The following is a 27410-nucleotide window of genomic DNA, read 5'->3' on the forward strand; positions in this document are numbered from 1 at the left end:
CTGCAGACTTTCTTGGCCTTCTCTGAGCACGCTGAGCAGCCCCGCTGTCCTGGCGGCTCTCTTTCCCAATTTTGCCGGGCCCATCATCTGTATGTGTCTCCCAGGAGAGTGTAGGGGCGCCATGAGGAGGGCCTGTGTTCACTGTGTCCGCTGGAGCAGCGCCCGGCACACAGCGGTGCTCACTGAACAGCCGTGGGTCCTGGCCACAGAGCACGAAGGTTGAGCAAGCACCTCAGACCGTGAGCTGGTCACCTCCACCACGCAGCCGTTCTCACCTCCAGACACCGGCCGGTGCTCTGTAGAGTCCGTACCTCTAAAAAATTGGGTACGTGTGCTTTTTCTCGTTTTGTGGAATCTTTTCTCTTTTTTCAAAGAGCCTAGCTTGGGGAAACATTCGAAGGTGTTCCTGGTTCTAAGATTGGTCACGGGTGTGGTCCTACGACCCTGCACGCGTGTAAGGCAGCTAAGCGCATCCCACTCTATGTAGCCGGCAGCCCACGCCTCCACACTGTCCTTCTGGTGGTTCCGAAAGCACCCTGGGGTGCGTGGCCGATGCTTCTGTGGCACCTGCTCACAGGACATGGCGGTATGCTGGCAGGCACTGTCCTTCCCCTGGTCCTGTCCTTGCCTCGAGTGCCAGGAGGGAGCGGCTCCTCTCTCTGGCTCTCGGGGGCCCTCCGGGGAGCCTTAGTCCTGCCCAGCTGTCCTCCCTGGCAGGGACCCCCTTCACCTGCACTTCCCATGTCTGCGGCCAGGCTCTCCACTTTTGTGCCCCACCATGGCGCTCCTTCTGTGTGGCTGGGGTCTCTTGTTTCTGCCCTTTTCTCTCCTTGGTGGGTACCTTCGGTCTTCACCTGTTTGCATGCACGTGTGTGTGTACGTGGCTGAGCGTGTGCACTGTGCACGTGCTTGTGTGCACCTCTGTTTGCATGTATGTGTGCTTGAGTACATTCCTGGCATGTGTGCACACGTGTGCCGTGTGTGTGTGTGTATGTGTGTTTGTGTGTGTGCGCACATGCCTGAGCATGTGTGCACTTGTGTGACTGTGTGTGTGCATGTGTATGCACGTGTGCATGCCTGAGCGTGTGCGTGCCTCTGTGTGCATGCATGTGCATGGGGGTGCACCTGTGTGTGCACACATATGCCTACATGCGTGTTTTGTGTGTGCATGGGTGCACATACGTGCGTGTGCAGGCTGCCCCAGCCCCTGCTTCCCTAGAGATGTTTGTGGTTACGGAGAGTGCCTGAGATGCTAAAATTCCGAGCTGAGGGGTGTGCAGCAGGGGTGACTGCTGACCTGGCTGATTGACCGGCGGGGTAAACGCTCGGCGGGAGGGCTGGCAAGGACGTTGCCTCCAGTTCAGATGCCTCGTGTTATGGGCACTGGTCCTGCCTGAAGCCTGCGGCGCCCACGTGGGCCTCGTCTCTTCTCTTGTCCGTGCTCCCAGTGGCCTTTGCCACTTCCTCACCCACAAATCCTCCTCCACACCTGTGAGCTCTTGGGCCTGTGTGGTCCCCGGCTCCAGCCTGGCCACCAGGCCTCAGGGTTTGCTGACTCACTAGCTCCGGGTGCGGCAGGGGCTGCCCTCCCACTGCCCGCTGCGCCCTGGGCGTGGGCACCTGCTGCCCGCCCCCCTCTATTGACACTCTGTGGAGCCCTGGTGGTTCCTCCAGGGGGTGGTTCTCAGGGCAGAGTTATCCCGCCCGTCTGCTGTTTGCTCGGGCAAGGCTGGGGCTGAGCTGCTATTTTAAACCCGGTTTTTCAAGTTTAGGACCTGCCTGAGGTATGAGCCCAGGACATGGATTCTCCGGGGCCCGTGCATCTGCACTCAGAGGAGGCCCAGGGACAGCCTGCGGTCTCCTTCCTGGGGGGGGTGTCTCCACTACGTGCTGTCCCTCACATGGGGGAGATGGGGTGGAGAGAGTCATGGAACCCAAAAATCAGACACAGCCCTGGCCTGCTCACTGGCGCTCAGAACCTTCCTGAGCTTGTCTTCGGGACCCGGAAAGCACAGCAGAGAAGGGGACAAGTGAGCACGAGTGGGATGCCTGGGGCTCTCTGTGTTTCTCCGGGAGCCTGGCTTAGTGTGCAGCCATGCCCTTGTCCCCTGCAGCCAGCTCAGTGCACCCAGCTGCACTCCGGGGGTCCAGTGCCTGGCAGTGGCTCGCTCACCCTCCTACCACCACCTTGCGCGTTTTGTGAGCATATGGCTTCTAGCAGCTGCTTGTAAAACGCAGTTTAAAAATTGACTGTGTGGGCTGCTTGTGCAGCCACGGGTTTGCCGCTTAGAGCGGAGTGTGCGCACGGGCCATGTGACCGACAGCACAGCCAAGGGCCTGGGGGGCAGGCGGGCCTGTCGGTGCAGGCAGCGGCCGGGGGAGATGCCGGGGCACTTCTGAGCGTGTTGGCAGCCGGGGGAACAGTGGCCGCAGAGCCTCACGAGGCTTCACGCACCCTTCTGGACGTCGGGAACTCCTTTCCTAAAGGAATTGCTCTTCACCAGAGTTCTTACTGGTTTCAAACGTTCTCCTTGCACGAGTTGTACTCAGAGTTTTCAGGAAATATGTGTTTTTCGTTTGATCTTGATGTTAACTGACCGTTCTGGGGCCCAAAGCCTGGCCAATGCTGTGGGGGCCGCTCCTGCGGGGAGACTGTGCTGGACCGCGGTTTGCTTTGTGTCCGACTCACGGACTTGATGGCCCTTGCGAGGGCTGTGGGGGCAGAGAGTGGGTGTGAGAGGGCGGTGCCCACCGGCCCACGTTCTGGGGCTCTTCCCCACACTGGCCAGACCTCGTGCCATGTGGGCACTGCGCCCCTTGGCCTTAGGTTTAACTGATTCCCAGTTGTCAGCGGGCAGAGAGCCAGAAGGTGGGTCCAGGGCCCCCGACACAGGAAGACCCCCATGTCACAAACAAGACCCCCGGTGTTTTCCCCATTTCAGAGTGGTAGGAGTTTGTCTTGGAAAGTTCCAGAATGCCAAAAGTACAGAGAGGCAGCATCAACCTGGAGCTGCCCCTCTTAGGTCTTAGATGGATTCTGAGCATCTGAAGGTCGGACCCGTGGGTCTGAGTCTTATGTGGGTGCCACTCTGGCTACACGGGATGCATCCCCACCGCACACGCCAGGTCAGGGGTGCAGAAAGGCCGAGGGCAATACCCAGCTGTCTCACCCCATGCAGGTGCTGATGGGGCTCAGGGCCTGTCACAGGCAGGGTGGCAGCAGCCTGGCCTCGTCTTCGGGACTGCCCTGGCCAATGCCCACTCGCTCCTCCTTGTCTCAGTGGCTTCCCGTCTGCCAAGGCTGGGGACCAGGCCCCTTCACGTCACCTTCTGTCCCCTGTCATTCTTGACTGCTTGCCTGATTCACCAAACCCCCAGAGTCAGCACTGGGTAGGAGGGTCACGGCCAGGAGAAGCCGGGGGAGACTCGACCTCTCCTGCAGGGGCTGGTCAGCTCATCCCCACCCTGCGTGTGGTTGACCACCGACCACGTACGGTCCAAGCTCCGACCCGACCACAGGAAGCCACGGCAGAGGCCGGGCCTCCTTCCCAAGGCCGTCTGTGCTTGCCCTGTCCTGCCGCGCTGCCAGGCCCGAGGTCAGGCCTGCAGGAGCGGGGGTAGCTTTCAGGAGCTCGGGGCGCTAATGGGCGTCCCCCCGTGGTTCTGGCGCTGGCATTTGGGGTCATATCGCCATGAGAGGCATGTGCGTGGAACTAGGTGTCTGCACCAGGATCTCCTGGGGTCTGCCCCTGCTCATGTGTGTCCCCCTTCCTCACTCTGTCCTAGAGACAGACCGGGTGGGACACAGCCCAGCCCCCGAGCTGCCTGTGTCCACAGGGCCGTAGCAGCACGCTGGGGCTGCCTGAGGGGGGAGCGTGCTCACACACACTCGCTCTCACACCCACCCGCAGGCCAGGCCCCAGGGGTCTGTGCTTCCCCGAGTGGCAGGCATGAGGGGTCTCTGCACCAGTTGGGCTCAAGCCTGGCTGAAGAGGAGGGACATGTCAGTCTTGCACGACCTGCAGTGGGACAACAGGGTCCCTGCTGCCAGGTGAGTCAGCTTCTTGGGACGTGCTGAGTCCCTTTCCCTTCCCCCCGCGACAGAAATCTGCGTGTCTCTCTGGGGCAGAGCAAGTATTTAGGGACACATCCAGTGGCACTGAGACTCAGACAGCAGAGCCCCGGGCCTGCAGGGTGGGGTCCCACTGGCTAAGGTGGAGCCTGGTGGACCTCAAGGCCGAGATGACCTGACAGGTCTGTCTGTCTGGGTCCTGGTCACAGCCGGGGTTCAGTGTGCCCCTTGGGCATCACGGAACAGCCAGTGACCGGGAAAGCAGACCTCCCCAGAGCCCCGTTGTGCTTCTGGGAGGGAAAGTGACTCTGGTGGGGCCATGCGTGCAGCTGGCAAGCAGGGCCACCCCGTCAGGGTGCAGGGGCCATGAAAACTGGTTTCCATTTCTAGCTGGCCTTGCTGGGGGCCAGGGTACCCCCCGTGGCTGCCCCCGAAAGGGTTGGGTCCTGTGGACCAGGCGTGAGCCGGGAGGGCGTGCTGGTGTTGGCAGCACCACAGGGACGGGGTTTGTCAGAAGTGACCACTCTTGAGGGCAGAGTGAGCCCCCTGGTCCATCATGTCCGCAGCACATGGACAGCATTTGCTCCGTGAATGGCACCAAGCAAATATAACCTTTCAGATGAGTGCAGCCGTGCTGCCCATTCTGTGTGCAAGGAAACGGCTGTCTGCCCTAGGGAGGGAGCCCTTCACTCCAGTGCTTCGGGGCCGCTGGGCAACCCTGAGGGTCTCGGGGGGGCGGGTGCCCTTGAGTGGCCTCCAGCCTAGAGCTTCTGTTCTGTGGACCCTGACTTGCAGGTGGGCTCTGGGGCTCTGGTGACCATGCTTGTGTCGTGGGCTATGTGGCAGACCCCCCCCCTCCAATGGCCACGACCTTAAACGCTGAAGGGCTGCACACCTGCTGGTCCCAGTGACCACGCTTCAGAATGGCAGCTGTGTGGAACCTTCCGGAGCTTTGGGAGGAGGAAGAAGGAGGCTGAGCCCTCCCCCCGCCCTTACTCCGTAAAGATGCTTGCAGAGCTGTGCCACATTCCCACGGTCCCCAGAGGCCCTCGGCGAGGCCACCCTGGCGCCGTGCGCCTCAGGAGCCTCGTAGGGCCCCTTATCTCTGGGGCCTGCAGCCAGGTCTCATCTTGGCCCCACGTAACTCGCACAGGGGCTTGGGGACGGGTTTGTTGGGTCCCGGTGCTGCCTGGGCCCGGAGCGGGTAGGCTGGCGGCTGTTGGCGGCTACGCGTGGGAGCAGGACCCAGGTTAAGGTGCGCGTGTGCTCACGAGCTCTCTCACGGGCTTGAGATGTGCAAACGGAGGGGCTCCCAGCTTGTGGATTTTGACGCGAACCCCAGCTCTGATGCGGATGCTCAAGGACTCTTACCCCACCGCCCCCAAAGTCGCCCTGCGGCATCCCTTGCTGTTGTAGACTCTTCCGTTTCGTCTCGGTGTCACCAGCAGAAACTGCCCTTTCCCCTGCCCCTGCACCGGGCCCGCCCGCTCGCTGCTCCCCAGCCACGGAAGGTTGGAGCGGCCATAGCGAAGAGTACTTAACTTTTCTCTTTCCTCTCTTCCCCGCTTTCCTGCCTTTCCAGGAGATGTTCTCTTTCAGATGGCTGAAGTCCACCGGCAGATTCAGAATCAGTTGGAAGAGATGGTGAGTCCCCTGGGGAGGAAGGGGCAGATGCAGGGGGGCAGGTCAGTCAGAGGTGAGGGGAAGAGGGGCGCCTGGGTGGCACAGCGGTTAAGCGTCTGCTTTCAGCTCAGGGCGTGATCCCGGCGTTCTGGGATCGAGTCCCCACGTCAGGCTCCTCCGCTGGGAGCCTGCTTCTTCCTCTCCCACTCCCCCTGTGTGTTCCCTCTCTCGCTGGCTGTCTCTATCTCTGTCAAATAAATAAATAAAATCTTTAAAAAAAAAAAAAAAGGTGAGGGGAAGAGCTGGCTGTGTGCTTTGGCCATGTGTCCATTTGGGAACATTGCATTGCCACGGGGCCACACCCAGAAAGATGGGGACAAATCCCAGGCCCAGGACGGAAGTCACATAGTGGGGAGGTGGCTCACCGCGGGAGCCGAGGACATAGAGAAAAATCCAGGAGGAAGGGCCCAAGCCACACAGTACCTCACACTCAGCTGGTTACAGGGGCCCAGCGGGGACACAGGGTGCTGGGCCTGGGGAATACACGTGCACCCAGATTCCAGGCCCAGCTACGACCCAGGGGGTCTACAAGGAGGGCTCACTCGGGCCCCTCCCAGTTTGCTTGTGTCAGCTTGAGTAACTCCTCCCCACTGGAGAGCAAAGGAGCGGTGGGGAGCGGTTCCTGTGTTCGCCCTGGGAAGCGGAGACTCCAAGGGCATCCGAGGCCAGGATGACCTGATGTCCTGACTTCCATTCAGCGTTTGTACCCAGAGCCTCCCGGCTCCCTGGGCCCTGCCCGTCTGTGCAGGCTCATTGGCTCAGGGATCAGACGGGCCCCTTGCCCCTCAGGGTGGCCCATGTTCAGGGCACTGTGGTAACCATCCGCCTCTCCTGGGAGCCCCCCCACCGCCGCCCGCCTCGTCCCCCTGCCTGCGTCGTGCTCACTGCCACGTGTGTTCTCTCTGTGTCCAGCTGAAGTCTTTCCACAACGAGCTGCTCACGCAGCTGGAGCAGAAGGTGGAGCTGGACTCCAGGTACCTGAGTGTAAGTAGCCAACACCTGTCGGGTCGCCCGCACTGCTCCCCCACGTACTGCATCTTCAAGGCTGTCAGCTCCCGCGAGCCTCCCACCCTGCAGGGTCCCCGCGGCCCTCCCCGTGCCTGCCCGTCTGGGACTGAGCACCGCACGGGGGAAGCCGGCTCATCTGATGCCCCCGCAGGCCAGGCCGTTCTGGCGCCCCGCGGCTCGCTGCTTTCTGTAGCGACGATGCCGCAGCACTCCCGCCCCGCGGAGCCTGCAGACTCCCTGTCTGACCTGGAGGCCTTGGTGCGCTGTCCCCAGGGGCAGAGGGGCCCGAGGTGCTGGGCTGTGTCGGGGCGTGTGACCTGAGTTCACGGGAGGTGCCCTGGCCCTCAGCACGGGAGGGGTGACGCCCAGTTTTCATCGCTGGGGCTGTGCGCTGCCGCGGGAGGGGGCGGCCTGTGTCGGCCGCGCTCCCCCCCGCCCCAGCCTGCTGCCCTCGGGGCCGGGCTGGCTGCCGCTGCGCCGAGAGCGGAAAGGGCCGTCGGCTCACCGGGGTCTGTATGCCGTCTTTGACTCTCAGGCCGCGTTGAAGAAGTACCAGACGGAGCAAAGGAGCAAGGGAGACGCGCTGGACAAGTGCCAGGCGGAGCTGAAGAAACTGCGCAAGAAGAGCCAGGGCAGCAAAAACCCACAGAAGTACTCGGACAAGGAGCTGCAGGTGGGACAGCCTGGCTGGTGCTGCAGGGGCACCTGGAGCCCGGCTGTGGCCAGGCGGCGGCCCCGTAGCAAGCAGTGCCGAGGAAGCACTTCCCTCTTGGGCCGTCTTGGTGGCCTGGGCAGAGCCGGGCCCCGTTCTCCTGCTGGGTTTGGGGCAGCGAGTACCTCCCATCCTAGAGCTGGCAGATAGCCGGAGTGGCCCTGCGGCCCCCTGCCCTGCTCTCGCAGCCTCGGCGGGTTGCCGGAAGGCTCGCCGCCAGAGGAGCAGAAACCCTAAGGACAGCTTCCTGCTCTGTTCCTCTGAGTTCCGTCTCTGAGAAAGACCTCAGACTGTTACTCTAATCAGTTCGTGCTTGCCCGCCCCCAGAACTGGGCTCGGAGGCTCTGCGGGCGGACACTGGCTGGGCAAGCATCTCAGCAGCCTCGCTGCTTGAGGCCGATGGCGCTGGACGGCTCCGGAGGGGCCCGGCCTGGTGCTGCTTCACTCCCCGTTAAGCCCAGCATTGCAGGCAGCGTGTGTGGCATGGGCCAGGGATTTAGGACAGTGTGGTCCGTGATGGGCATGGCCCCAATACACCTGGTTTACCGGTACCCCGTGGCCAGTTGGCACAGACCAGGCCCAGAATACCCACTGCCTGAGGCCACATGCAACTCCGTTAAGGAGGAAAGACAAAACAGGACGCCAGCCAGTTGTTTCCGAAGGAAACGTTGAGAAAGCCTCTCCCCAGCCACTTCCAGGGGAAGCCCCCTGGGGTCCGCATGAGCATTAACCCCTCACCTCCCGAGGCCCCACCCTTTGTGCCGGCTGTGAGGTTGGCAAGCCTTGACGTGCGCCGTGCAGCCCTGCTCTCGGCCCCCGTGTCTGCCTAGGCACTCTGCCTAGGAGTGCCTCGGCCGCACGCGGGCACTGAGAGGTTGGTGGCGCCCGTGGAGTACACGGCCCGCACCCTCCCTGTGCATGGTGCAGGCGAGCAGACCCGCATGGCGGGGTGCACGGGGCTGGCAGCAGCAGGTGAGAACCGTCACCCCGCGTGCAGAGCAGCACAGCCTAGTGAGGGGGGCCGGGGGGCCTGTCTCCAGGGGAAGTGGCAGGACAGCGCCTGCCGTTCTCAGCGCGCCTTTCCTGCGTTGGGCGCATGTCCTTGCACCACACTCCTGCCTCCACTATCTCCAGTAACTGCCCCTAAGCCATCAGCGCACCAAAGGCCTGTCCCCCCCCACCCCCGAGGCTGCCCGGTGGAGGCATGTGCAGACGCAGTCAGATCTAGGAGTGGGCTGTGAGGCTGAGGGGTGGAGAGAGCCACCCTTCGCTGGACGTCTTCATTTCATGCCCCCACCACCCCCACCGGGATGTGTTTGAATGGCGCTGGTGGGGTTCTGGGGACACTGAGGCCGGCTCATCCAGGGTTCAGCCGCCTGCCAGGAGGGGCCTGGAGCCTGCACACCCCCACTCGAGGTGCTTTATTCAGAGATGTCAGCTTTGAGATATGCTTTACATGCCACTGAAGGGACAGTGGGCGGCTTTGAGTGTGACCCATGCACACAGCTGAGCTGCTGTCCCCATTCTCCATTTTAGAGGATTTCTAGCACCCCAGAAGGGAAGTCCTTGCCCATCAGCTGGCACCCGTCCCCCCCCAGGCAGCCAGCGACCTACCGTCTCTGCGTGTCTCGGCCCGGTCTGGGCATCGTGTGTGAATGGAGTCACCATTGCGTGGCCTCCTGCGTATGGCCCCTCACTCTCAGCACAGTGTTCTTGAGGCTACGTTGCCTCCTGCATGTGTCCCCCATGCTCAGTGTTCTCGAGGTTCACCCACACCGTGGACTGTGCCAGAGCTCTCTTCCTTTTTACGGCCGTAAACGTGAAGGTTCGTACTGAGCAGGGCCTGGGCCCTGGACCACCTGACCTGCCTTGTGAATCAGCCTGCCAGGAGCCATCGTGAGCGTTCGCACCTGGAGGGTAGAGGTCACAGCAGGACACTGGCCTGCATGTCCTGCGCCCCAGGGTCTGGCGGGGGGCAGGCTGGGTGGAGGCCTTGCTAGCGTTCACTCCTACTCCACAGGGAGCCTGAGATCCCGTTTCTGAGGGGTCTGGAGACGCTGCTGCATCTGTCTCCTAGCCCCCCACCCCCTCGGTGCCCCCTGCTCCGCTCTGGGCCCCGGCCTGCAGAGCCAGAGGGGGGGATTGCTGCTTTAGCTGCAGGACTGGAAGGGACACAGCAGGGGCACCTTATGCCCTAGTCTTGTTGTGCTGGAAGGTTGGGGGCCCTTTTCTGCCTGCAAGGGGTCTCCCAGCAGTGCCCCAGCTTGGCGAGCTGAGCACCTCCACCTGGCCTCCTGGGGCTCCTTCTCAGAGATGTGCGACTGACTTTTCTTACCACATCTCAGGGTCACCCCTGGCCAAGGCCCCCCCGGTACCCCCAGCACGGCCGGGTCATGTCCCCTCCTCCTACTCGGCCTCTCGCTGTGCAGCAGCACCTCGTCACCCACGGTGTGGCTTGCGGACACCCTGGGCTGGCCCTGCCTTGAGGCCCCGGCGGTTGGATCTGGATTCACACCCTGGCTCTGCCCGGTATGAGGGGTGTGGTCACGGCGGCTCCCGGCACACTCAGCCTGCCTCCTGTTGACGAGCTGGGGTCCTTCCCTCTTCCCGTGCTGACGCTGACAAAGCGGGACCCTCCTCCCTCCTCCGTGCGCGCGCTCAGCCTCCTGTCCTGGCCACCCTTCAGTCTTCTGCTTCTCCAAACCCATCTTCCTTCTCTCTCGGGTCCGTGACCATCCAAGGGCTTTATTGTGATCTTCCCCAAGTTACTGAGCGCCTTCCAGAGAGGGCTGGGTCCCGTGCTGCACACATGTCCCATGCGGTGCCCAGCCTGCGGTGGCCACACAGTGACAGCCAGGATGTGCCCAGTGAGTTCAGTCTCCTTTCTTGAGGGTGGAAGCAAAGGGGCCATCGAACGAGCGTGTAGAACTTCGAGAAGCCCGGCAGGACGTCCTCAGAGCCCCACGCCCAGGTCTGTGCTGGATCGGTTGGGCTCCGTGGTGCGCTCTGAGCTGGCAGGAGGGACACCGGCCATTTGCCTGAGGGGGCGTCTCTGACCCGCCTGGTGACCTTGGTGAGATGCCCGCTGGCCCGGGGGCCTGCAGGCCCCTTGGCACGTGAGGCTGTCCATGCCGCCATCCTTGCAGAGCTGGCCGGGAGCGGGGTCTGACTTCCGCTTGGTGGTTCGGCTGCCGGCCTGGGATGGCCACAGGAGCCTTTCGGATGTGGCTGCCTCCTTCCCCACTGCTCCCTGGGGTAGGGGCGCTGAGCCTGCCAGAAGCGGATTTTGCCCTGGGGCCGAGGGCCTGTTGGAGACCTTTCTGTGAGGAAGCGCGAGGCCCTCCTCTTGCTGTCGCCTTTGTGCTTTTCCAGAACGCCGGACCCCAGCCCTCCTGAAGTCCCAAAGGCCATCCCCGTGGCTGAAGCACCGTGTGCTCCGAGCTCTTCACTCCTGTGCGTGCCCCCTGCACGGTTTGCAGGGGGCTTTAGCGATTGTCCCCAACCCTGAGGAAGAGCTGGGAGAGGCAGATGGGCCCACACGGTGCTACAGGCTGGGGGGTGGGGCTCTGACCTGTGTGGGCTTCTGAGGCTATGCCCTTGGGACGAGGAGGAGGAGAGTAATGACCCCAGGGAGGGGGAGTGACCTGGGCCCCAAACACAGCTGACGGCCTTTCCCCTGCTCCACTCCTGGGGGCTCTGCTCTCCACAAGGCCCCTCACCCGGGGCGGGGGGGGGGGCTGGGCCGTGTGCCGCCCAGTGGGCTGTGTGTGCAGGTGGACGCGGGTCCTGCGGCCCATGACTCATACCGGGGCCCTTCCCGGGGGCCTCAGGCTGCACCAAAGCCTCTTCCCTGACGGCCCTCCTGGCACAGCAGGTGGCAGGTGGCATGCCCGATTGCCGAGCCTCAGACCGGCTTTCTCTGGGGTGGGCACTATGGCCACGAGGCTCTGGCATGTGGTCTCAGGCGTGGGTTTGCTCAGTGCTGTGGAGAGGTGGTTGGTCTTTCACGAGAGTCAGTTGCTGGGACCCCCGTGTGTCTTCTAGGGCTGCCAGCCCCATGTCCTTCCTCTCGGACTTGAGCTCGTGTGTGCAGAGCGCTTGCTGGGGAGAGTGGTGAGGCTGCCCACCAGGCAGGGGCCAACCCCCGGGGCTCCTCGGGCAGCTCTGTGCCCTCCAGAGAGGCCGCCTGGTCAAGGCCCCCACACACTTTGTCCTGCCCCGACGCCTCTGACCTGTCTGGCTGGGGGGCCTGCCCATAGAGTGGAGCTGTTTGGGGTGGAGGAAGGTAAAGTTGATCAGACCCACACCAGGGAGAGCAGAAGACCACGAGTGTCCATCTGTCTGTCAGCAGTGGGTTCCCTATGAACGGGACTGGGTCAGAGCTGGCCATTTTCAAGAATTGCTGGTAATTGAGACTGTGTTTTGGGATTTCCATGAAGAGAACTGATTTTGATTATAGGTCAGGGAACAGGTGCTCAGAGGCATTTGGGGCACTAACTAGGACGAGGGTTGCATCTGGAAGTAGGGAAGGCACCACGTGCTGTCCCCAGACCTCCAGCTCTGCGCCTGCGGAAGGGCCCGTCCGTGTGGAGGGCGCCGTAGGGCAGGTGCTCAGCGGAGGACGTGCTGTGTGCCTGGCGGGGTGTGGTGGCCAGCCTGTTTGGTAACCCTGTCCCTTTGGCCCTCGGCGTCTCCGCGGAGCCTGCGTCCTGCTCCCCAGGAACAGTTACACTGGGCCTGGGTAACGGTTCTCAGAGCTGCTGTGGGTTCGGAAGGGCAGCCGGTGCCCCTGGGCCGCTGATGGTCCCAGGTCTGACTGCTGGAGAAGTGGCGTATCTCCTCTGCAAATCCTGTAGGGCCGGGCGACCACACTGCGTCTTTTTATTTCACTTGTCCCCAGCCCTGACCCAGCTCTAACCAGAACAGGACTGCGCACAGGCAGGGACCTCACCCTCCAAGGGGGGGTCATGACTGACAGAAAATTCAGGGGCGCGTGTTGGGTTTGTGGTGGGCTGGGGTCAGAGGAAGCAGTGCGTCCCTCCCAACCTGTATGCAGGCTCCATATGCTGAGGGGGGCTGCCAAGACCCCTGCCCAGGGTCAGCCGGGTGTGGGCCCAACCTGCTGGCCCGAGCACAGTGGGCCACGACCATCTGGGGTTCTCGGCAGCTTAGCCCTTGGAGGCCCTGATCCGGGCAGGGTCTGGCTGTTGGGAGGGGCAGACAGTGCTGGGCGCCAAGGTTGCCAGGGTACTCTGAGGTGCAGGAAGTGCCCGGCCAGGCCCAGGTCCCCCTTCTATTCCCTCCTCCCAGGCACACAGCCCCGGCTGGCTGGTAGTGCTGGAGGAGAGAGGTCCGGTGGGTTCCTGAGCGTGGTGCCAGCCACTGGGCCTCCTGAGAGGCCGTGGGGCAGGCCTGCCCGTGGCGGCACACAAGCTCTCGTTGGGGCCTGCAGGCTGCTTCCCCCTCCCTGGGTTCTTGTGTTCCAGAAGGCACACACATCCAGATCTCAGTCTGAGAAAGGGGGAAATTTATTCTATTTAAAGGGATGTGTAATTAACAAAACAAAAACAAAATAACCATAATTTAGAACTTCAAAAAAGATCGTGGCAGCGGCTGGTCCCGTTAACGTGCGGAGTCTGACGCGGCGCTGGTAGTTCAAGCCCTTTTTGCGCTTCCTGTCCTCGTACTTAAAAAGCTCTTCGACACCGAAGGTGGTCTGTGGACAAGTCCGCCACACGGCTGCAGCGCGGACCCTCTCCCTCCTGGAGGCGCAGCCACGGGGGTGAGAAGCCAGAGTCCGCTGCGCCCTCTCAGAGCCTGTGTGTCCAGCGGTGGCCTCGGGGGGTACTGGGTTCCCGGAACAGAGCAGCTGGGGAGGACACGCAGCCCCTTGGAGCGGGTCGGGCACGTGGGCCCTCTCGGCCCCTGCTTCTCCAGATGGAGCCGAGCCGCGGGCCGCAGCCTCCGTGCTGACTTGCACGGGCCCGTTAGTGATTTGGGGCGTCTTTGGGTGTCGGAGCTGGAGGAGCCTTCTGGGGCAGTGTCGGGCACGTGCCCCGCCATCTCACACCCAGGCCTGGCCACGGGGGAAATGTAAAAAGCAGCCGGTGGTTTTAATGACGTTTGTTGTGATAACTTAATAGTTTTTGAATAACGTACCCTATTTGAACGTGTCTAGAGCATTGCTTCGGCACGTAATCACCGTGGAAAGTATTAGTGAGATGTGTCGTGTTCTTTTCCCGTTAAGTCTGTAAAATCAGGCATGGATTTTGAACTGCAGAACCTTAATGGCCGCGGGAGGCAAGGGCTGCCGTGCCAGGCCGTGCCAGTGTGGGCGATGTAGCTCAGCCCCTCTGCTTTCCAGAAAAACGGAGACCCAGAGGCCTTTGTAGCTCAGCAGGGGTCACCTGGCAAAGTGGGTGCTAAAACCCAGCTTCTGACTTCCTCCAGGCGTGAGGGGCGAAGCTCACCCCAGCGCTGGGTGGTGTGGGTCTGTGAGTGCTGGCATGCTCCCTGCCAGCCACCCAGGGCCTCAGCTCAGGTTTGCTGAGACCCGCCATCCCCTGGGATCTTGGGGACATGCTGATCTGTGGGCCTTAAACCTTTGTCAGAGCATCTGGCCCCGTGGTGTGGACCCAAGCGGCCCCCCGCTATTTCCTGGGCCTCTGGGCACATGGAACACTGGGCGTGTAAGGGTACTCGGGCAGGACATCAGCTGGGGTCTGCTGGTTACAGACCCCTTGCCGATCTGATGACAGTTCTGGGCCCTTTTGCCAGAAAACAGGAGCCTTGGGGCTCAAGTTGCTGAATGGCCAGCTCTCCCACCCACATGCCTATGGGCAAGATGGCACGGTTGCCCCAGCCCTGAGTCTTGCTCAGGCCTCGGGTTTAAATGAAATCCACTAAACTGTTGTGGCAGCCCCCCTGCCACGCCCACAAGCCCCCCCTGCCACCCGTGGCCCCGTGGATTGAGGCTGGCTGAGGCTTCATCCCCTGAGCTCTGGCGGCCTTCCTGTTCTGTGGCTGGGTGCAGGGTCCATCCCACCAGGGAGGGGACATGGGCTGGTCAGCAGGCACCCCATCACCAAATGCGGCTTGGGTGTCCGATTTTTGCCGTTCCTCCCTGAGCGTCACAGCTGGTGGGGTTCCTTCGCTGCCTCCGGGGAGTGATTGTTTCCAGCGGTGACAGCTGAGGACCAGGAATTACGCTCTCATTCATGAGCCGCGGGGACCTGAAGGGGCAGCGTGGGGTTTTTGAGAAACGTGGGAAAGCCACCGCAGCAGCCATATCAGATGAGGTAAAGCAGAGCCGCCCGTTTGTTCTCAGAGGCCCCTCCCCCGCCTGAGTCACCCCTTGTTCTGGAGAGGAGACATATGTTCTGATCACTTTTGTCTTCTCGGATTACAGGGCTGTTCAGCCCAGGGTGACTCAGTGGGAGCGTTCCGTGGTCTTAGATGCTTTCCGCGGGGTGTTTCTACAGTGCTGTCTCCATAGCACCGCCGAGCCGGGAGCAGGAAAGGCGGTGGAGGGGCGGGAGTGGGGAGCTGGCCACAGCGCCCACCTCCCTGCCTGCCTGCGGCGGGGACAGGCTTGGGGCCATTTCCAGCAGCTAAGTCATCGGAGGCGTAGGGCCGGGCCGTGTTCTGTCCTCTGCACTTTTCCAGAGAGCTCGAACGCTCCTCTCCACGTTTGGGGGTGTGGGTGTCCTTGTCCACAGAGTAAGCCAGCATGGCCTGGACCCTGTGGGTGGGGCGTCCTCCAGTCCCCGTCCCCCTGGAGGGGTGAAACTCCCCGGTCGGGCCAGATTTCCAGGATCTGCCCAGTGCGGTTGTGGTCTTGCTCCACAAGGGGTTGCATCCAGGAAAAGGTCGGGAAAGCCGGCTGTCATTCCTCGACAGAGGCGGCAGCCACGTGTCCCAGCTGACAAGCGCTCTGCCCTGGCTGGAGTGCTCGGGGCAGCTGGACAGCCCAGGGGCCGGTGCTCAAGCTGTCAGCTGCCCCCGGTCCTCACGCCCCACTGAGGGCTGGTTGCCCCGGGGCGTAGCTCAGAAGGCTCTCCTGCCCGCTCCCCAGAAGGCATGGTTCCCGGGGTGTCTGGGTGCACCCCCCCACCAGCTTCTGCCAGGGCCGTGCTCGCCACCTCAGTCCCGCCCCCCCAAGACTTGCACTGCCCCCAGCCGTGCTCAGCGGTTGTGCTAGTAAATGGAAATCTTAAAATAAAACCCCACTCCCTCCCCCGGCACGCAAGGCTGCCAGACCCTGCTAATGAGGCCAGCGCCCCGCACCACAGCGTCCGGCACTGCTTTCTCTCCACTCCTGGGAGTGCGGAACACGGCTGCGAAAGACGTGCCACAGCCTAAAAACCCAGAAACCACGTGCAGGTCAGACCTCGGGGCCTGCTCTGGGGCTGTGCTTTGGAAGGAGCTGTGCTCAGGGCGAGCGGACCCAGGGGGCCCCGCGTCCTGGTTTCCACCCTGCCCTGTGCTAACGGCTCACAGTGGCCCCACTCCTTCGGAGTCCCTTCTAGGTGACAGTTGGTGTGGAGGCCCTCACTCTGCGTGAACTCCCTGCATAAGCCCGTGGCCTGATCTCCATGTATTAGCTCTCGCCCAGGCTTGTGGTCTCCCACCCCCAGCCCACCACCTCCCAGGCCTGGCCACCACTGAGTAGGTGCGGTTGTTAGAACAACCCCTAGGGACAGGGGCAGGTGGTGGCACAAAGAGAGGGTGGATTGGGGGTCTCCCTGGGGGGGGGTTAAACCCTAATCTTCTGGAACCTTGCAGAAACATCTCCTTAGGGGGCTCTCGGGCACCGAGCTGAGCCCGTGCGTGACCTTGAGGAAGGAGCCCTTGCTGTGGGCCACAGCAGTGTCCTTGACAGGCCCCTGGGGGAGGGTGGGATGGCCACAGATCAGTGTGTATTAGCACTGGGGCCCTGGGGGCGTGCATGCCCTGGGGGTGCACGTGCCCCTTCCAGGCCCTTCCACCCAGAGGGTCTTCTGTCCTGGGCCTCTGTGCTCTCCTGCCCTCCCAGGCACCTAGCGGGGCTTTTGGAAGGGGGTGTGGGTGTGAGTGGTCCCCTCTTCCACGGCCACCGCTGGAATCCTCCCGTGAAGCTCAGCATTGCCCTCCGCGGCTCCCCAGGGGCACCGCCAGTCTCCAGGCTTGCTCTCCCACTTCCTGGAGGAGCCGCAGTGCAGGGGAGGTGTTGGTAGGCGCACATTTCATAACCGGGGAGAAGTGCTCCGGCAGTGCAGGGGAGCAGGGGGGAGGAGGAGGGGGAGGAGGAGACAGCAGGGTTGGGGGAGCAGAGCGGAGAGCCCGCCAGGGGGCCTCTTACCTGTCCTCAGACTTTTCTCCCAGGCTGGGCGGGTTTGCTCCCCAAGAGGCATCCTGGGTCCCCTCAGGCACACCGGCGGCAGAGCCCACGGCTGCCCGCAAGGCCCAGGGCCTACTCCTGAGGCTGCGGGTGATGGGCGGGCTCTTTGGAGCCCCAGTTAAGCTGCTCTTTCTGAGGGTGGCCGTGGACTCAGTGTGGAGAGGTGGGTGGTCTGCGGGAGCAGTGGGAGGGGCCCCTGGGTTTGGCAGCAGGGCTGGGCAGGCCTTGCCTTGGGGTAGCGTGGTTACTTCACGCCGGCTGAGCCCTTGCACCGGTGGCCGTGCTGGGGGACAGGCGTCACCCACAGGCTGGCCCTCGCCCCCCAGCTGAGCGCTGCTGGGAAGGGAGGCGGCAGGAGCAGCCTGTCCCCGCGGCCTCCCCCCGCGCCCCCCTCAGCTCAGCACCGCCCCCACGCTGAGTCAGAGCCCATGGGGGAGGCGCCCATCGAGGCAGGGAAGACCCCGAGGCCACAAAGACCAGCACCGGGCAGCAGTGCCTCCCCGTGTGGGTGGTGGCCCGGGGTGCAGAGGGAAGGGGCTCCCTTCAGCAGCGGCCAGGACCCCACGGACCCCATCACACACACACTGATGGGCCCTGCAGACCCCAACGCTGTGCGTCTGAGGGCTCCTGCCTCCCTGTGACGGCTGCCTACAGTCTTGAGGGTGCTTTGTTACCAAAAGTTTCCAGCCTGCAGAATCAGAATGTTCCGGCATGCCCCAGCATCAAGCAGTGTCCCCTGCATTCTCTGCCCACCCCCGCAGGATTTGGGTGTGAATTAGTCACTCTCAAACGCATCGTGCTGGGCGAGCTTTCCCGGTCCTCCGGCAGGGTGGTTTCAGAAGCCTGGAATCAGGATCCACGGGGAGTGCCACGATGCCACCAGGCCTCACCACATAATCTGCTAGCATGGCCCACACATGTGGCTGCTGGGGCACAGAGGGGGCAGGGGTCGGGGGACACGAGCTCCTAGGGGATGGGCACAGGGGGGCGTGGGGTTGCCCTGCTGTCACTCTGCCCGCATACCCTCTTGGCCCAAGGGGTTGTGGCCAAGCCCCACCTGTGGGCCGGCCAGAGGGGCACTCCGCCCCTAGTGGGGCCGCCCGGAGCTGGGCGTGATCCTCTGTTGTCCGGTCAGCGGCTCATGCGTGTCCCCATGCTCCCCCACCCAGTACATTGATGCCATCAGCAGCAAGCAGGGCGAGCTGGAGAACCACGTGTCCGACGGCTACAAGACGGCCCTGACCGAGGAGAGAAGAAGGTTCTGTTTCCTGGTGGAGAAGCAGTGCGCCGTGGCCAAGAACTCCGCCGCCTGCCACTCCAAGGTGAGGCCTGCTGGCAGAGGGCACTGGCTCCCTGGTGGCCGTCGGGGGCGTGTCCACGGTGAGCCGTGTGGAAAGGAACACCGTGCGTTTCAGATTCCCCAGGGACCGCGTTCTGGTAGGAGAGTCACCGGGTCAGACACTGCCGACGTCTTTGAGGGTTTGGTTAGAAATTGCCAGCTGCTCTTTGAGGACGGTGGCAGGAGGCTGGCTCCTCGGGCAGGGCTGCAGTGCCAGGGATCCCCTCGTTAGGGGCTGGCGAGATCCAGAGGACACCGGCTCCCCCTCCAGGAACAGGTGGCTTCAGAGGAGCCCCTGTGGACTCTAAGTCCATAGTCAGGAGACGGGGAGGGAGCAGATCTGTCTGCTGGAACATTCCAGAACATTCCAGGAGCTCAGCAGGGGAGGCTAGGCAGCCAGGTTCACGTCCTTTTTCCATAAAGGGGTCTGCGGCTCAGGAGGGTAAACACACGTTCATACACGCGGGCTTGATACGAGATTCGTCCTCTGGCCCCCGCAGCCTGGCTTCTGTAGAAGATGCCCTCCCTTCGCAGAGAGGCTCTGCCTACCAGGCCTGCCTGAGGGCCCGTTCACGGGTGCAAGGCAAGCACAGTGAAGGACCTGCGTCCCCTGTGGGAGCTGCGAGGGTTCCCTGGGGCAGCGGAGCCGCCGTGCCAGCAGCTGGGCCTCTGCCTGCAGCTGGGCGAGGGCTTGCTGTGAGCTGCAGAGCAGGGGCGCCGCACCCGCCCACACAGCTCCAGGCGGCGGGCGGCGGGTGGCGGCTCCCTCTGGCGGCAGCCGGGCCCCCTGGCAGTTCAGGGAGAGTGCAGGCTCCTGGGTGCTGTAGGCGGGACAGAAAGCAGGAAAGCCATTGTCTCCAGGGCACTGCCCCCCCCCCCCGCGTGAGAGGTGACAGCTGACCTCCCACGGAGCTGGACCTCAGTCCTCCCAAGTGGATTTAGAGAGGCACAGGGGCCGGGGCACCAGGGCAGGACCCAGGCATCTCCCTGGCGGGTGGGTCCCAGCCCCACAGACGGGTTTCATCCCCAGGTGGGAGCCCTGGGCTGGCCAGCCACCCCAGCTGTGGAGCCCTTTTGAGGGCCATGCCCTAACCCTGGGGTTTACCCCATTTGGTACCGGGTCACTGGGGGCCTGCCTTGTCACCACCATCCAGACCTATCAACCGATTATCTCAACCAGGGTCCAGGTAACATTCTGGGTTTGGGCTGTAGCATGCAGAAGCAGCCGCAGATGTGTGGGAGAACAAGTACAGCTGGGGTTCCAGTCACACTTTGTTTACAAAACAGGCGGCCATGCCTCAGGCCATGGTTTGCTGGCTGCTGGTCTTGACCAGCAGACAGCGGAGGGCATGGCCGGCTCACAAGGCCTTTTTCTAGTTTCTCCCACGTTTCCCACGCAGACATCCCATCCTTGCACAGACACAGGTCAGAAGCGGGGAGAGGCAGTGAGGGCCAGACAGCCCCTTCAGAGGTCCTGGAGACAGTGACTGCCCTGAGCTAGGGAGCCCTCCTCCCACAGGAGCTCCAGGCTCTGCAGTGTGATAGGTGACATCATCTGCTACACGTCAGGTAACCACTTTGGCCAGACGGACAGGAGGAGGAAGGCACAGCTGCCCCCAGGCCCTGGACAGGCCCATGCAGAGGGCACCTCAGGCTGGCGCCCCACTCGGCTGTCCGTCGTGCTGGGATTCCTCGCCAGACCTGTGGCTTCGTCATCCTTTGTTAGGCCCCGCACTTGTCCGGCGAGCTGTGCCCTGGGCACACCCCAGCGCTCACCGGAGGGACAGCTGGGCTCTTGGGCCCCTAGGGTTGGGGGCAGGGACAGTTAGCACCTTGCATCTACTGAGTACCACCTGATGGGGTCTCACCTTCCTGCACGCTCCTGTGGCTTGACCTGACTGCGGCTGGGGACCCCAGGATGACACTCTCCCCAGGACCTCATGGTTCCCTGCGGAGCGTCTAACCGTTGCAGGGCTAGTAAACCACTGTCCCCTTTTCCTTCTTTGGCGGCCCCGCCCAGGTCAGACCTTGGTTTTGTCTCAGCCCTGGTGGCCTCCATGACTGCATGGCTCCCTGCAGCAACCCATCTCTTTCCCAGGTCGGGGGTCAGGGCTCTCAGGGGGCCTGTCTGGCTGAGTCACCCCCTGGCGCAGAGCAGCCATCAGCCTTAGACAGGCGTGCCTCTCCTGAGTGGGGGACGGTCTCCGGGGCCAGGCAGGGGCCCAGGTGAGCTTGGTGAGACCAGCAGCACCGCAGGCTCCTGTGGCCCGGCGGGGAGGTCCCCCTGCCATGTGGCCAGCCGCGGGGCCTGCAGCCAGCCCTGACCCACCCTGTCCTGCTTCTCCCGCTGCAGGGCAAGGAGCTGCTGGCGCAGAAGCTGCCACTGTGGCAGCAAGCCTGCGCCGACCCCAACAAGATCCCGGAGCGCGCCATGCAGCTCATGCAGCAGATGGCCAGCAGCAACGGCTCCGTCCTCCCCAGCGCCCTGTCGGCCTCCAAGTCCAGCCTGGTCATCTCAGACCCCATCCCGGGGGCCAAGCCCCTGCCAGTGCCCCCCGAGCTGGCCCCGTTTGTAGGGGTGAGTCCTCAGCCTCCAGCACGCTTTGTGGGTGTGCAAGGATGGTCCCCGCCCTTGCACTGGGGTGGCTGGGGTGAGGGGTCTCCATGCCGGCCTCGCCTGACCAGGCCCTCCCACGACGCCGCACCCCCCCACCCCCCGCCTCTTCTCCACAGCGGCTGTCTGCCCAGGAGAGCACGCCCGTCATGAATGGCGTCTCGGGCCCAGACGGCGAGGACTACAGCCCCTGGGCCGACCGCAAGGCCGCCCAGCCCAAGACCTCGTCTCCTCCACAGTCACAGAGCAAGCTGAGCGACTCGTACTCCAACACGCTCCCCGTGCGCAAGAGCGTGGCTCCGAAGAACAGCTACGCGGCCAGTAAGGGCTCGGATGCACCCCCAGCCCCCAGCTGTCATGCCGTACCCGAGGGGAGGTTGGGGAGGCCTCCAGAGCCCCGAGCGTATGCGTGCCCTTGTACGGCAACCTTGAGCCCCCTCTGAGATTTCTGTCCTGGACCCTCAGGCTTTGCCTGGCTCCCCTCAACTCAAACATGATAGGGTGGGGCTGTGCCAGGACATCGGGGCTCAGCCTGTGGCGGGAGCACTCAGGGGATGCTTGGCAGGGCTCTAGTGGACAGGGGGACAGCCCCCCTCCCCTGGCCCGGCCCCCTCGGCTCTGCTGTCCTGTCCCATGGACGGCACCCTACTCCTTCCCCCAGCAGCCCATGCGGGTCTGCTGATAGCAGCTGGGAAAGCCGAGTTCAGACTCAGAAATCCCCGCAACGGTGAGCGGGAGGTCTCCATCTGGGTCCCTCTGGCATCTCTGCCCAAACGCGTGATCCCTCCAGGTCCCCCCTGGGGCCTTCCAGCATCTTCCCGTCAGGCGGCTGAGCTGACAGGAGGACGATCACATCCCCTCATTCCCACCCTGTCATCCCGGCAGCTGAGAACAAGACCCTGCCACGCTCCAGCTCCATGGCGGCTGGCCTGGAGCGCAACGGCCGCATGCGAGTGAAAGCCATCTTCTCCCACGCGGCCGGGGACAACAGCACCCTGCTGAGCTTCAAGGAGGGAGACCTCATCACCCTGCTGGTGCCCGAGGCCCGCGACGGCTGGCACTATGGGGAGAGCGAGAAGACCAAAATGTAAGTGTGGGAGGGGGCGACGAGGAGCCGGGAGTTCACGAGGACGCCTTCCCTGCCTTCTCTGCGGACAGCTTCTCTGCTGTCACCGCCTTGCTTGATGCAGCCGGAACCCAGTCCTGGCTGCTGCGGACACATAGACGCGGGAGCTCTGCTGGCCATGCCTAGCCTCCCGTCTAGGGCAGTTGCGTGCCTGGGTGCAGGCTGGGGTCGGCTGTCTCCCGGGGGGTTGCTCATGTTTCCCGTACAGACGGCTGCAGCCAGGCCAGGGAACCAGGGGCGCCTGGACCCTGGCACCCTCTCACCTGGGTCCTGTCTTCCAGGCGGGGCTGGTTTCCCTTCTCCTACACCCGGGTTCTGGACAGCGATGGCAGCGACAGGTTGCACATGAGGTGAGCTTGCTGACCCTGGCCGCTGGCCCTTTGCTCTGGAGAGGCTGCCACGAGAGCAGGGTACTGTGGGGTCTGCGAGCGGCCCCCGCTGTCTGCTCGAACGGCTTGGCTGGGCTCTGGTCCCCTCCCTGCCCGGCATGCTGCGTGCTGAGGTTCCTGGGGTGTGTGGGTGCAGAGCATTTTGTGAGGTCACTGGGTTCTCCATGGGTAGGGGCACAACCCTGTTGTCACCTCCCTTGGGCCGGGTGTGGGGGCCCTGGGAAGGGCCGGGTGGCGCCGGGAGGGCTGGGGCCGCTGTTGGGCGCACGGGCTTTAGGAACTTCCTCCCGCCACACCCTCAGGCCTGTCCCGCCAGCTCAGTGGGGCTGCAGTCCCTTGTTAGGCCTTCTCGAAGGGTCTGAGGGAGGCATGGGGAAGGTGGAGGGCCGGCTGGGGGCCTGGGTTGAGCCAGCCCGTAACCCCCGCCCCCACAGCCTGCAGCAGGGGAAGAGCAGCAGCACGGGGAACCTCCTGGACAAGGAGGAGCTGGCCCTCCCGCCCCCCGACTACGGCACATCGTCCCGCGCCTTCCCCGCCCAGACAGCCGGCACCTTCAAGCAGAGGCCCTACAGCGTGGCTGTGCCCGCCTTCTCCCAGGTGAGCACCGCGGAAGGGGCCTGGGCCAGAGGGAGCTCCATTGAAGGCATGGTGGCCCCTCTGCCTGGCCTTCCCTCCAGCTGGGGCATCGGTGGCCTCCAGGCCTCCCACCTCTCGGGGAGCCTGGGCATCAGGGAGGACTTCGTGTCCAGGAGCCCCCTCCCTAAGGCTGCTGGGCTCTGGCAGCCACAGGTCTGGGCGTGGACGTGAGCACTTGCATTCCAGGCCTGGGAGGTGGCCAGAACCTTCTTGTTGGTGTGTCTCTGGGCCTTGGGCAGCAGGGCTAGGCACCCATGCCCAGGTCACCCAGTACCAAGTGGCCAGAGGCAGGAGGTCAAGGCCTGGGTCCCAGTCCCCGCAGAGCCCCTGGAGTGCGTGATGGTGGCTTTGAAGTCTAGGTGGGGCCAGGGTGTGTGTGGATGGTTCGGCTCTTCGTGGGAAGGTTCATGGGCTGAGGGAGCCCAGGGTTTCTCGAATGTTTGTCTGCTGTGGCCGTGATGGGAGTAGGGCCAGCAGCTCTGCTCTTGGTTCCTGTCTTCAGGACTGGGTCCCGACTCAAGGGTCAGCCCCCTAACCCCTGGAAGGGGGGAGAAGAAGTTCTCTAAGATGTGGGCAGCAGGGGCTACCGCCAAAGTTCCAGCCTGCCTGGGGCTGTGGTGAGTGGCGGTGTAGCTGGGTGAGGTCCAGGAAGGGCCCCCTGAGCAGCCTTGCCCCCGGCCTTCCTGTGAGGTGGGCGTAACGGGCACGAGCTGCGAGAGGGAGCTGTCTTCGAGGAGCTTACAGCCAGACAGTGCGAACACGAAGGTTGAGACATTCTGTGGTGAGAAGGACCAGACTGGGGAGGTTATGCTAAGGCCCTGGGATGGAATCTTCCAGAGAAAATGAGGCTGGAGCTGTGCTCAGGGCAGCAGCAGGGGGGAGGCCGATCCAGCTTGGGAGAGGCATGGAACCTTGGGGTCACAGGGCCAGCCTGCTGGGCTGGAGATGCTCCAGCCCCATCCAGCCCCGCCTGGCCCCAGGACACAGCTGGCTGAGCCTAGGCAGGCCTGGCCACTGCACACTGCTCCCACTTCCCAGTGTCCAGCTTTGGTTTTGGCTCTGAGACAGCTGAGGAGGGTGTCCCCAACAGCCCTTGATGGCCCTAGGCCAGGCCGGCAGAGCTGTGGTGGCGTCCACAGCCCCTCCCTCAGCACCATGGCTGGGGCGCTGCAGCTGGCGTCTTGGGGTGCAGACACAGGCTCAGCCCAGGGACTGGCCCAGGCTGGCTTCCCCGCCCAGCCATCACCCCCTCCCTGCAAGCATCGGTGGTTCCCAGGGAGGCCCCCTACCGACCCTGAGACTTGCCAGGTAACCCCCAGCTCACCTGCCTTAGTGTTCTTATCAGGTAACCTGCAGGTGTTCTCAGGCCCCTCCCCACTCAGCACAGGACATGTGTGTGGAGGGGTAACCGGGGGATCTGTCTTGCGTGTGCCTGTGAGTGTGAGCTCATACCATCCATGGTCTGCCACTAGCCCGATGGGGAGATGCCCCCATGAATTTGGGATGTCACTGCTGTGCACGTGGAGGGGCCCTGCATGCCCTCGGCTGCTGGCGGTACTGCACACACACTCTGGGATCAAGGGCGGTGCGCCCAGCCTCCTCTTGTTCTGCAGACCCCACCTCGCCCCCAGGACCCCCGCCTGACCTGTGTTTTGCCTTTCCTCTCCAGGGTCTAGATGACTACGGAGCACGGGCCGTTAGCAGGTAGGGGCTTTCACGCTTGTCCTTGGGAGCCATGGGTGGGTAGAGCCGGCCCCTCTCACAGACCCTTCAAGGCCTGCGCTGTGGGGGCCTGGCTGGAGACTGGGTGGGGCTCCATTCTGGGTCAGAGCAGGCGGGGCCCAAGGTGCCTGTTCTCTCCATCCCTCACTTCTCTGAGTGGTGTGGGTGTTTAGGGCGGGAGCCCACGATCCCAGGATATTGCTGAGTGGGTCTGGAGAGCTGCCTCTGTGCTCTGACCCTGGGTGGGTGGGAGCGGGCCCTCGACCGCGGGAGTCCAGCCTGGTCCTGTGCCTGCCACGGCCGCTGGGGCTCCCGGCCCTCCAGGAAGCCCCTCAGCCCGGTCTCTCCCTGCTCTTCTTTCCTGGTGGCCAGGCCTGTGTCGGCCAGCAGGGGACCACCTGCCCCAGACCCAGCCACGGCTGGCACGGATGGTTGGAGCTGCTGCTCCTGCCACCCCCACCCGGGGCTCGGCCCTGGTCCCGGCTTGGGGGGTGAGGGGCTGCGTCCGTCCGTCCTCCGGGGCCGGGCAGCCGGCTGACCCCGAGCCGCTGCAGGAGAGGCGTGTGGCCCCGCAGCGACCTGTGCTTCGTTCCACAGCGGCAGCGGCACACTGGTGTCCACTGTGTGAGGACGCTGATCACGGGCAGCCGCTGCTCGAAGAGCCCCCCATCTGTCTGGCCTCCATCGGTTCCCTCCTCCGCTCTCGTTGGTTTGTTCTCGGGTTATCTTTCTTTCTCACCTGCCCTGTCCCACCTTTTGGTTGGTGACCCCAGACTCTGAGATCCCCCAGGGTCCATGGTGCTGCCCCATCTCTGCTCCCTGTGTTTACACGCCCCCAACCCCGTGTGTCCGCCAGGCGGGAGCTGCCGGCGGGGCAGCGGGGGCGGGCATCCTCGCCTTTGCTCCGTGGCTGCCGTGTTCATGACGCACTGTCCCTCTTTGAAGGCTCACCGCGAGCCAGGCCTAAAGTTTGAAGAAAAAGAAAAATCTTAAAAAAAAAAAGAAAAAAAGAAAAGAAAAGAAAAAAAAAAAGAAAAGCAAAACAAGAAAAGGACTTTTCTTTCCTGAAAAACAAGCAGATCTGCATGGACCCCGGTGTGCGCACTGTAACTCCTGCATCCGACCCCCAGCGGGCGCTGGCATGTCCGTCAGGAAACGGGAGGCTGGCGGCCCCGCAGGCGCCCTCCGAGGGCCGCACCAACAGAGGGGCTCGTGCCAAGCCGGGGGCCTCCTGAGGAAGCTGGCCGCTCCTGTGAGGGAGGCCACGGCCCCGGCACTGGCCCAGCAGGCCGGGCCCCTGAGCGCTTCCTTCTCCGCGGCCGCCGTGGGCGGGTGTACAGACCACAGTGCGGGCAGCGCGTCCCTGGGGCCGTGGGACCTCGCGCGGGGCGGGGGCGGAGCAGGCGCGGCCTCCCGCGGACCTTCCAAAGAGCTCCAGAGACCACCCCCCACGTGTTCTGGAAACCGGTGCCCAGCCTTGTGAGGGAACCGCGGCCCCTGGCTGCCCGGGGTTGGCCCTGGGGAGGGCGCCTTTGGGCCCGCCGCCGGGGGGCAGCAGGCAGTCCCTGCCCCCGTCCTCCTTAAACACTCTCGTCTTTCTGTGTGTCTTGGTGACTTCGGAAACACGTGCTGGACTCCGTGGCTGCTGGTTTTGCCTCTTCACCCCCTGAATCTGGGGAGGGAGCCAGGGCACGGCCCCGCCAGGCCCCTCCCGCCACAGGAGCCCCCGTGAAGCCGTGGACGCTCCTTTCTCTGATGTGATCTGACAAAGCCGTCTGCCCGCTCTCCCGTGGACTAGGACGTGGCTGGAGTGTTCGTGAGAGAAGCGGCTCAAGACACAGGCCCGTTTTATATTTAAGGAAAACACAAAGCCAGAACGTGGACCCATGTACAAAGAGCCTTCCGTGTTGGTGTTCTAATTTTGCTAAAAGATCTCAAATCCAGGGGATTCCATGCTCAATGGATGAATGTAGACACAAAACCGCGACACCTGTATGAAGATGTAAAGTGCTCAAAATATTTTCCTGTTTCCTTTCCTCTTTTTTTTTTTTTTTAAATCTGAATTGTGCCCTGTACTGCAGTCGTTTGAATAAAAGTTTTATTTATTGCACTGAGCTGGGTGTGGCGCCTCCTTCCAGGCCCGCTGTGTTGATCTGGGCCGCCTCAATTAGCCGGCCTCCGTGCGGGGACCGAGGTGCGCAGACGGACGGCGCGGTCGCTGTCCTCTGGGGGGGCTGGGCCGCGTGGGCCGATCAGACACACCTGCCACGGGCGGCCCCTTCCTGTTTCTCCCTGCGGCTACCCCGTGGTGGGGCCACGTGCCCCTGGCAGGGTCCCCCATCCTCCCCCGCACCCCCCTCAGCCGGGACTCAGGCCTCCTCCCCCCACCCACCTGCACCAACGCAGCCCTTGTGTTTCCTTGCAGCGCCGATGTGGAAATGGCCAGATTTTGAGCTGCCCCTGACTAGAGTTAGTAAGTTGCCCTGGTTTTCTCATGCTGGTCAGTCTGCCGAGCCTGCCTCTGCTCTGGGCTCTGGGCTTTCGCTTCCCCTCGGATTGCTGCTCGGGCTCTGGGATTTCCTCCCTCTGCCTGGAAGCCTGTGGGCCTGACTGGCTGCTCCCCCTGCGCCCGCTGCGCCCCCCATGCCCACGGCCCCTCCCTGCACCGCTGGGCGTGGTCTGGGCCTGGCCCTCTGCCTGGATCTCTCTCCTGCCTCTGTGGGGCGCTTC

At 63.5% G+C, this 27410-nt stretch overlaps 1 protein-coding gene across 1 annotated transcript in view; it reads left to right on the forward strand.

Moving 5' to 3' along the window:
• BAIAP2 (BAR/IMD domain containing adaptor protein 2) overlaps window positions 1–27410 on the forward strand; it is a 62651-nt gene that overhangs the window by 31207 nt on the left and 4034 nt on the right. Inside the window, exons 5-14 of the mRNA XM_034641547.1 lie at window positions 5655–5716; window positions 6668–6739; window positions 7299–7436; window positions 18024–18176; window positions 20547–20771; window positions 20927–21128; window positions 21693–21894; window positions 22215–22283; window positions 22757–22919; window positions 24628–24662. Of these exons, the coding sequence (XP_034497438.1) occupies window positions 5655–5716; window positions 6668–6739; window positions 7299–7436; window positions 18024–18176; window positions 20547–20771; window positions 20927–21128; window positions 21693–21894; window positions 22215–22283; window positions 22757–22919; window positions 24628–24662 (1321 nt within the window). The remainder of the gene's footprint in view (window positions 1–5654; window positions 5717–6667; window positions 6740–7298; window positions 7437–18023; window positions 18177–20546; window positions 20772–20926; window positions 21129–21692; window positions 21895–22214; window positions 22284–22756; window positions 22920–24627; window positions 24663–27410) is intronic.

The sequence above is a fragment of the Ailuropoda melanoleuca genome, chromosome 13 (genome assembly GCF_002007445.2).
Source record: "Ailuropoda melanoleuca isolate Jingjing chromosome 13, ASM200744v2, whole genome shotgun sequence".
In the NCBI taxonomy this organism is placed as follows: domain Eukaryota; kingdom Metazoa; phylum Chordata; class Mammalia; order Carnivora; family Ursidae; genus Ailuropoda; species Ailuropoda melanoleuca.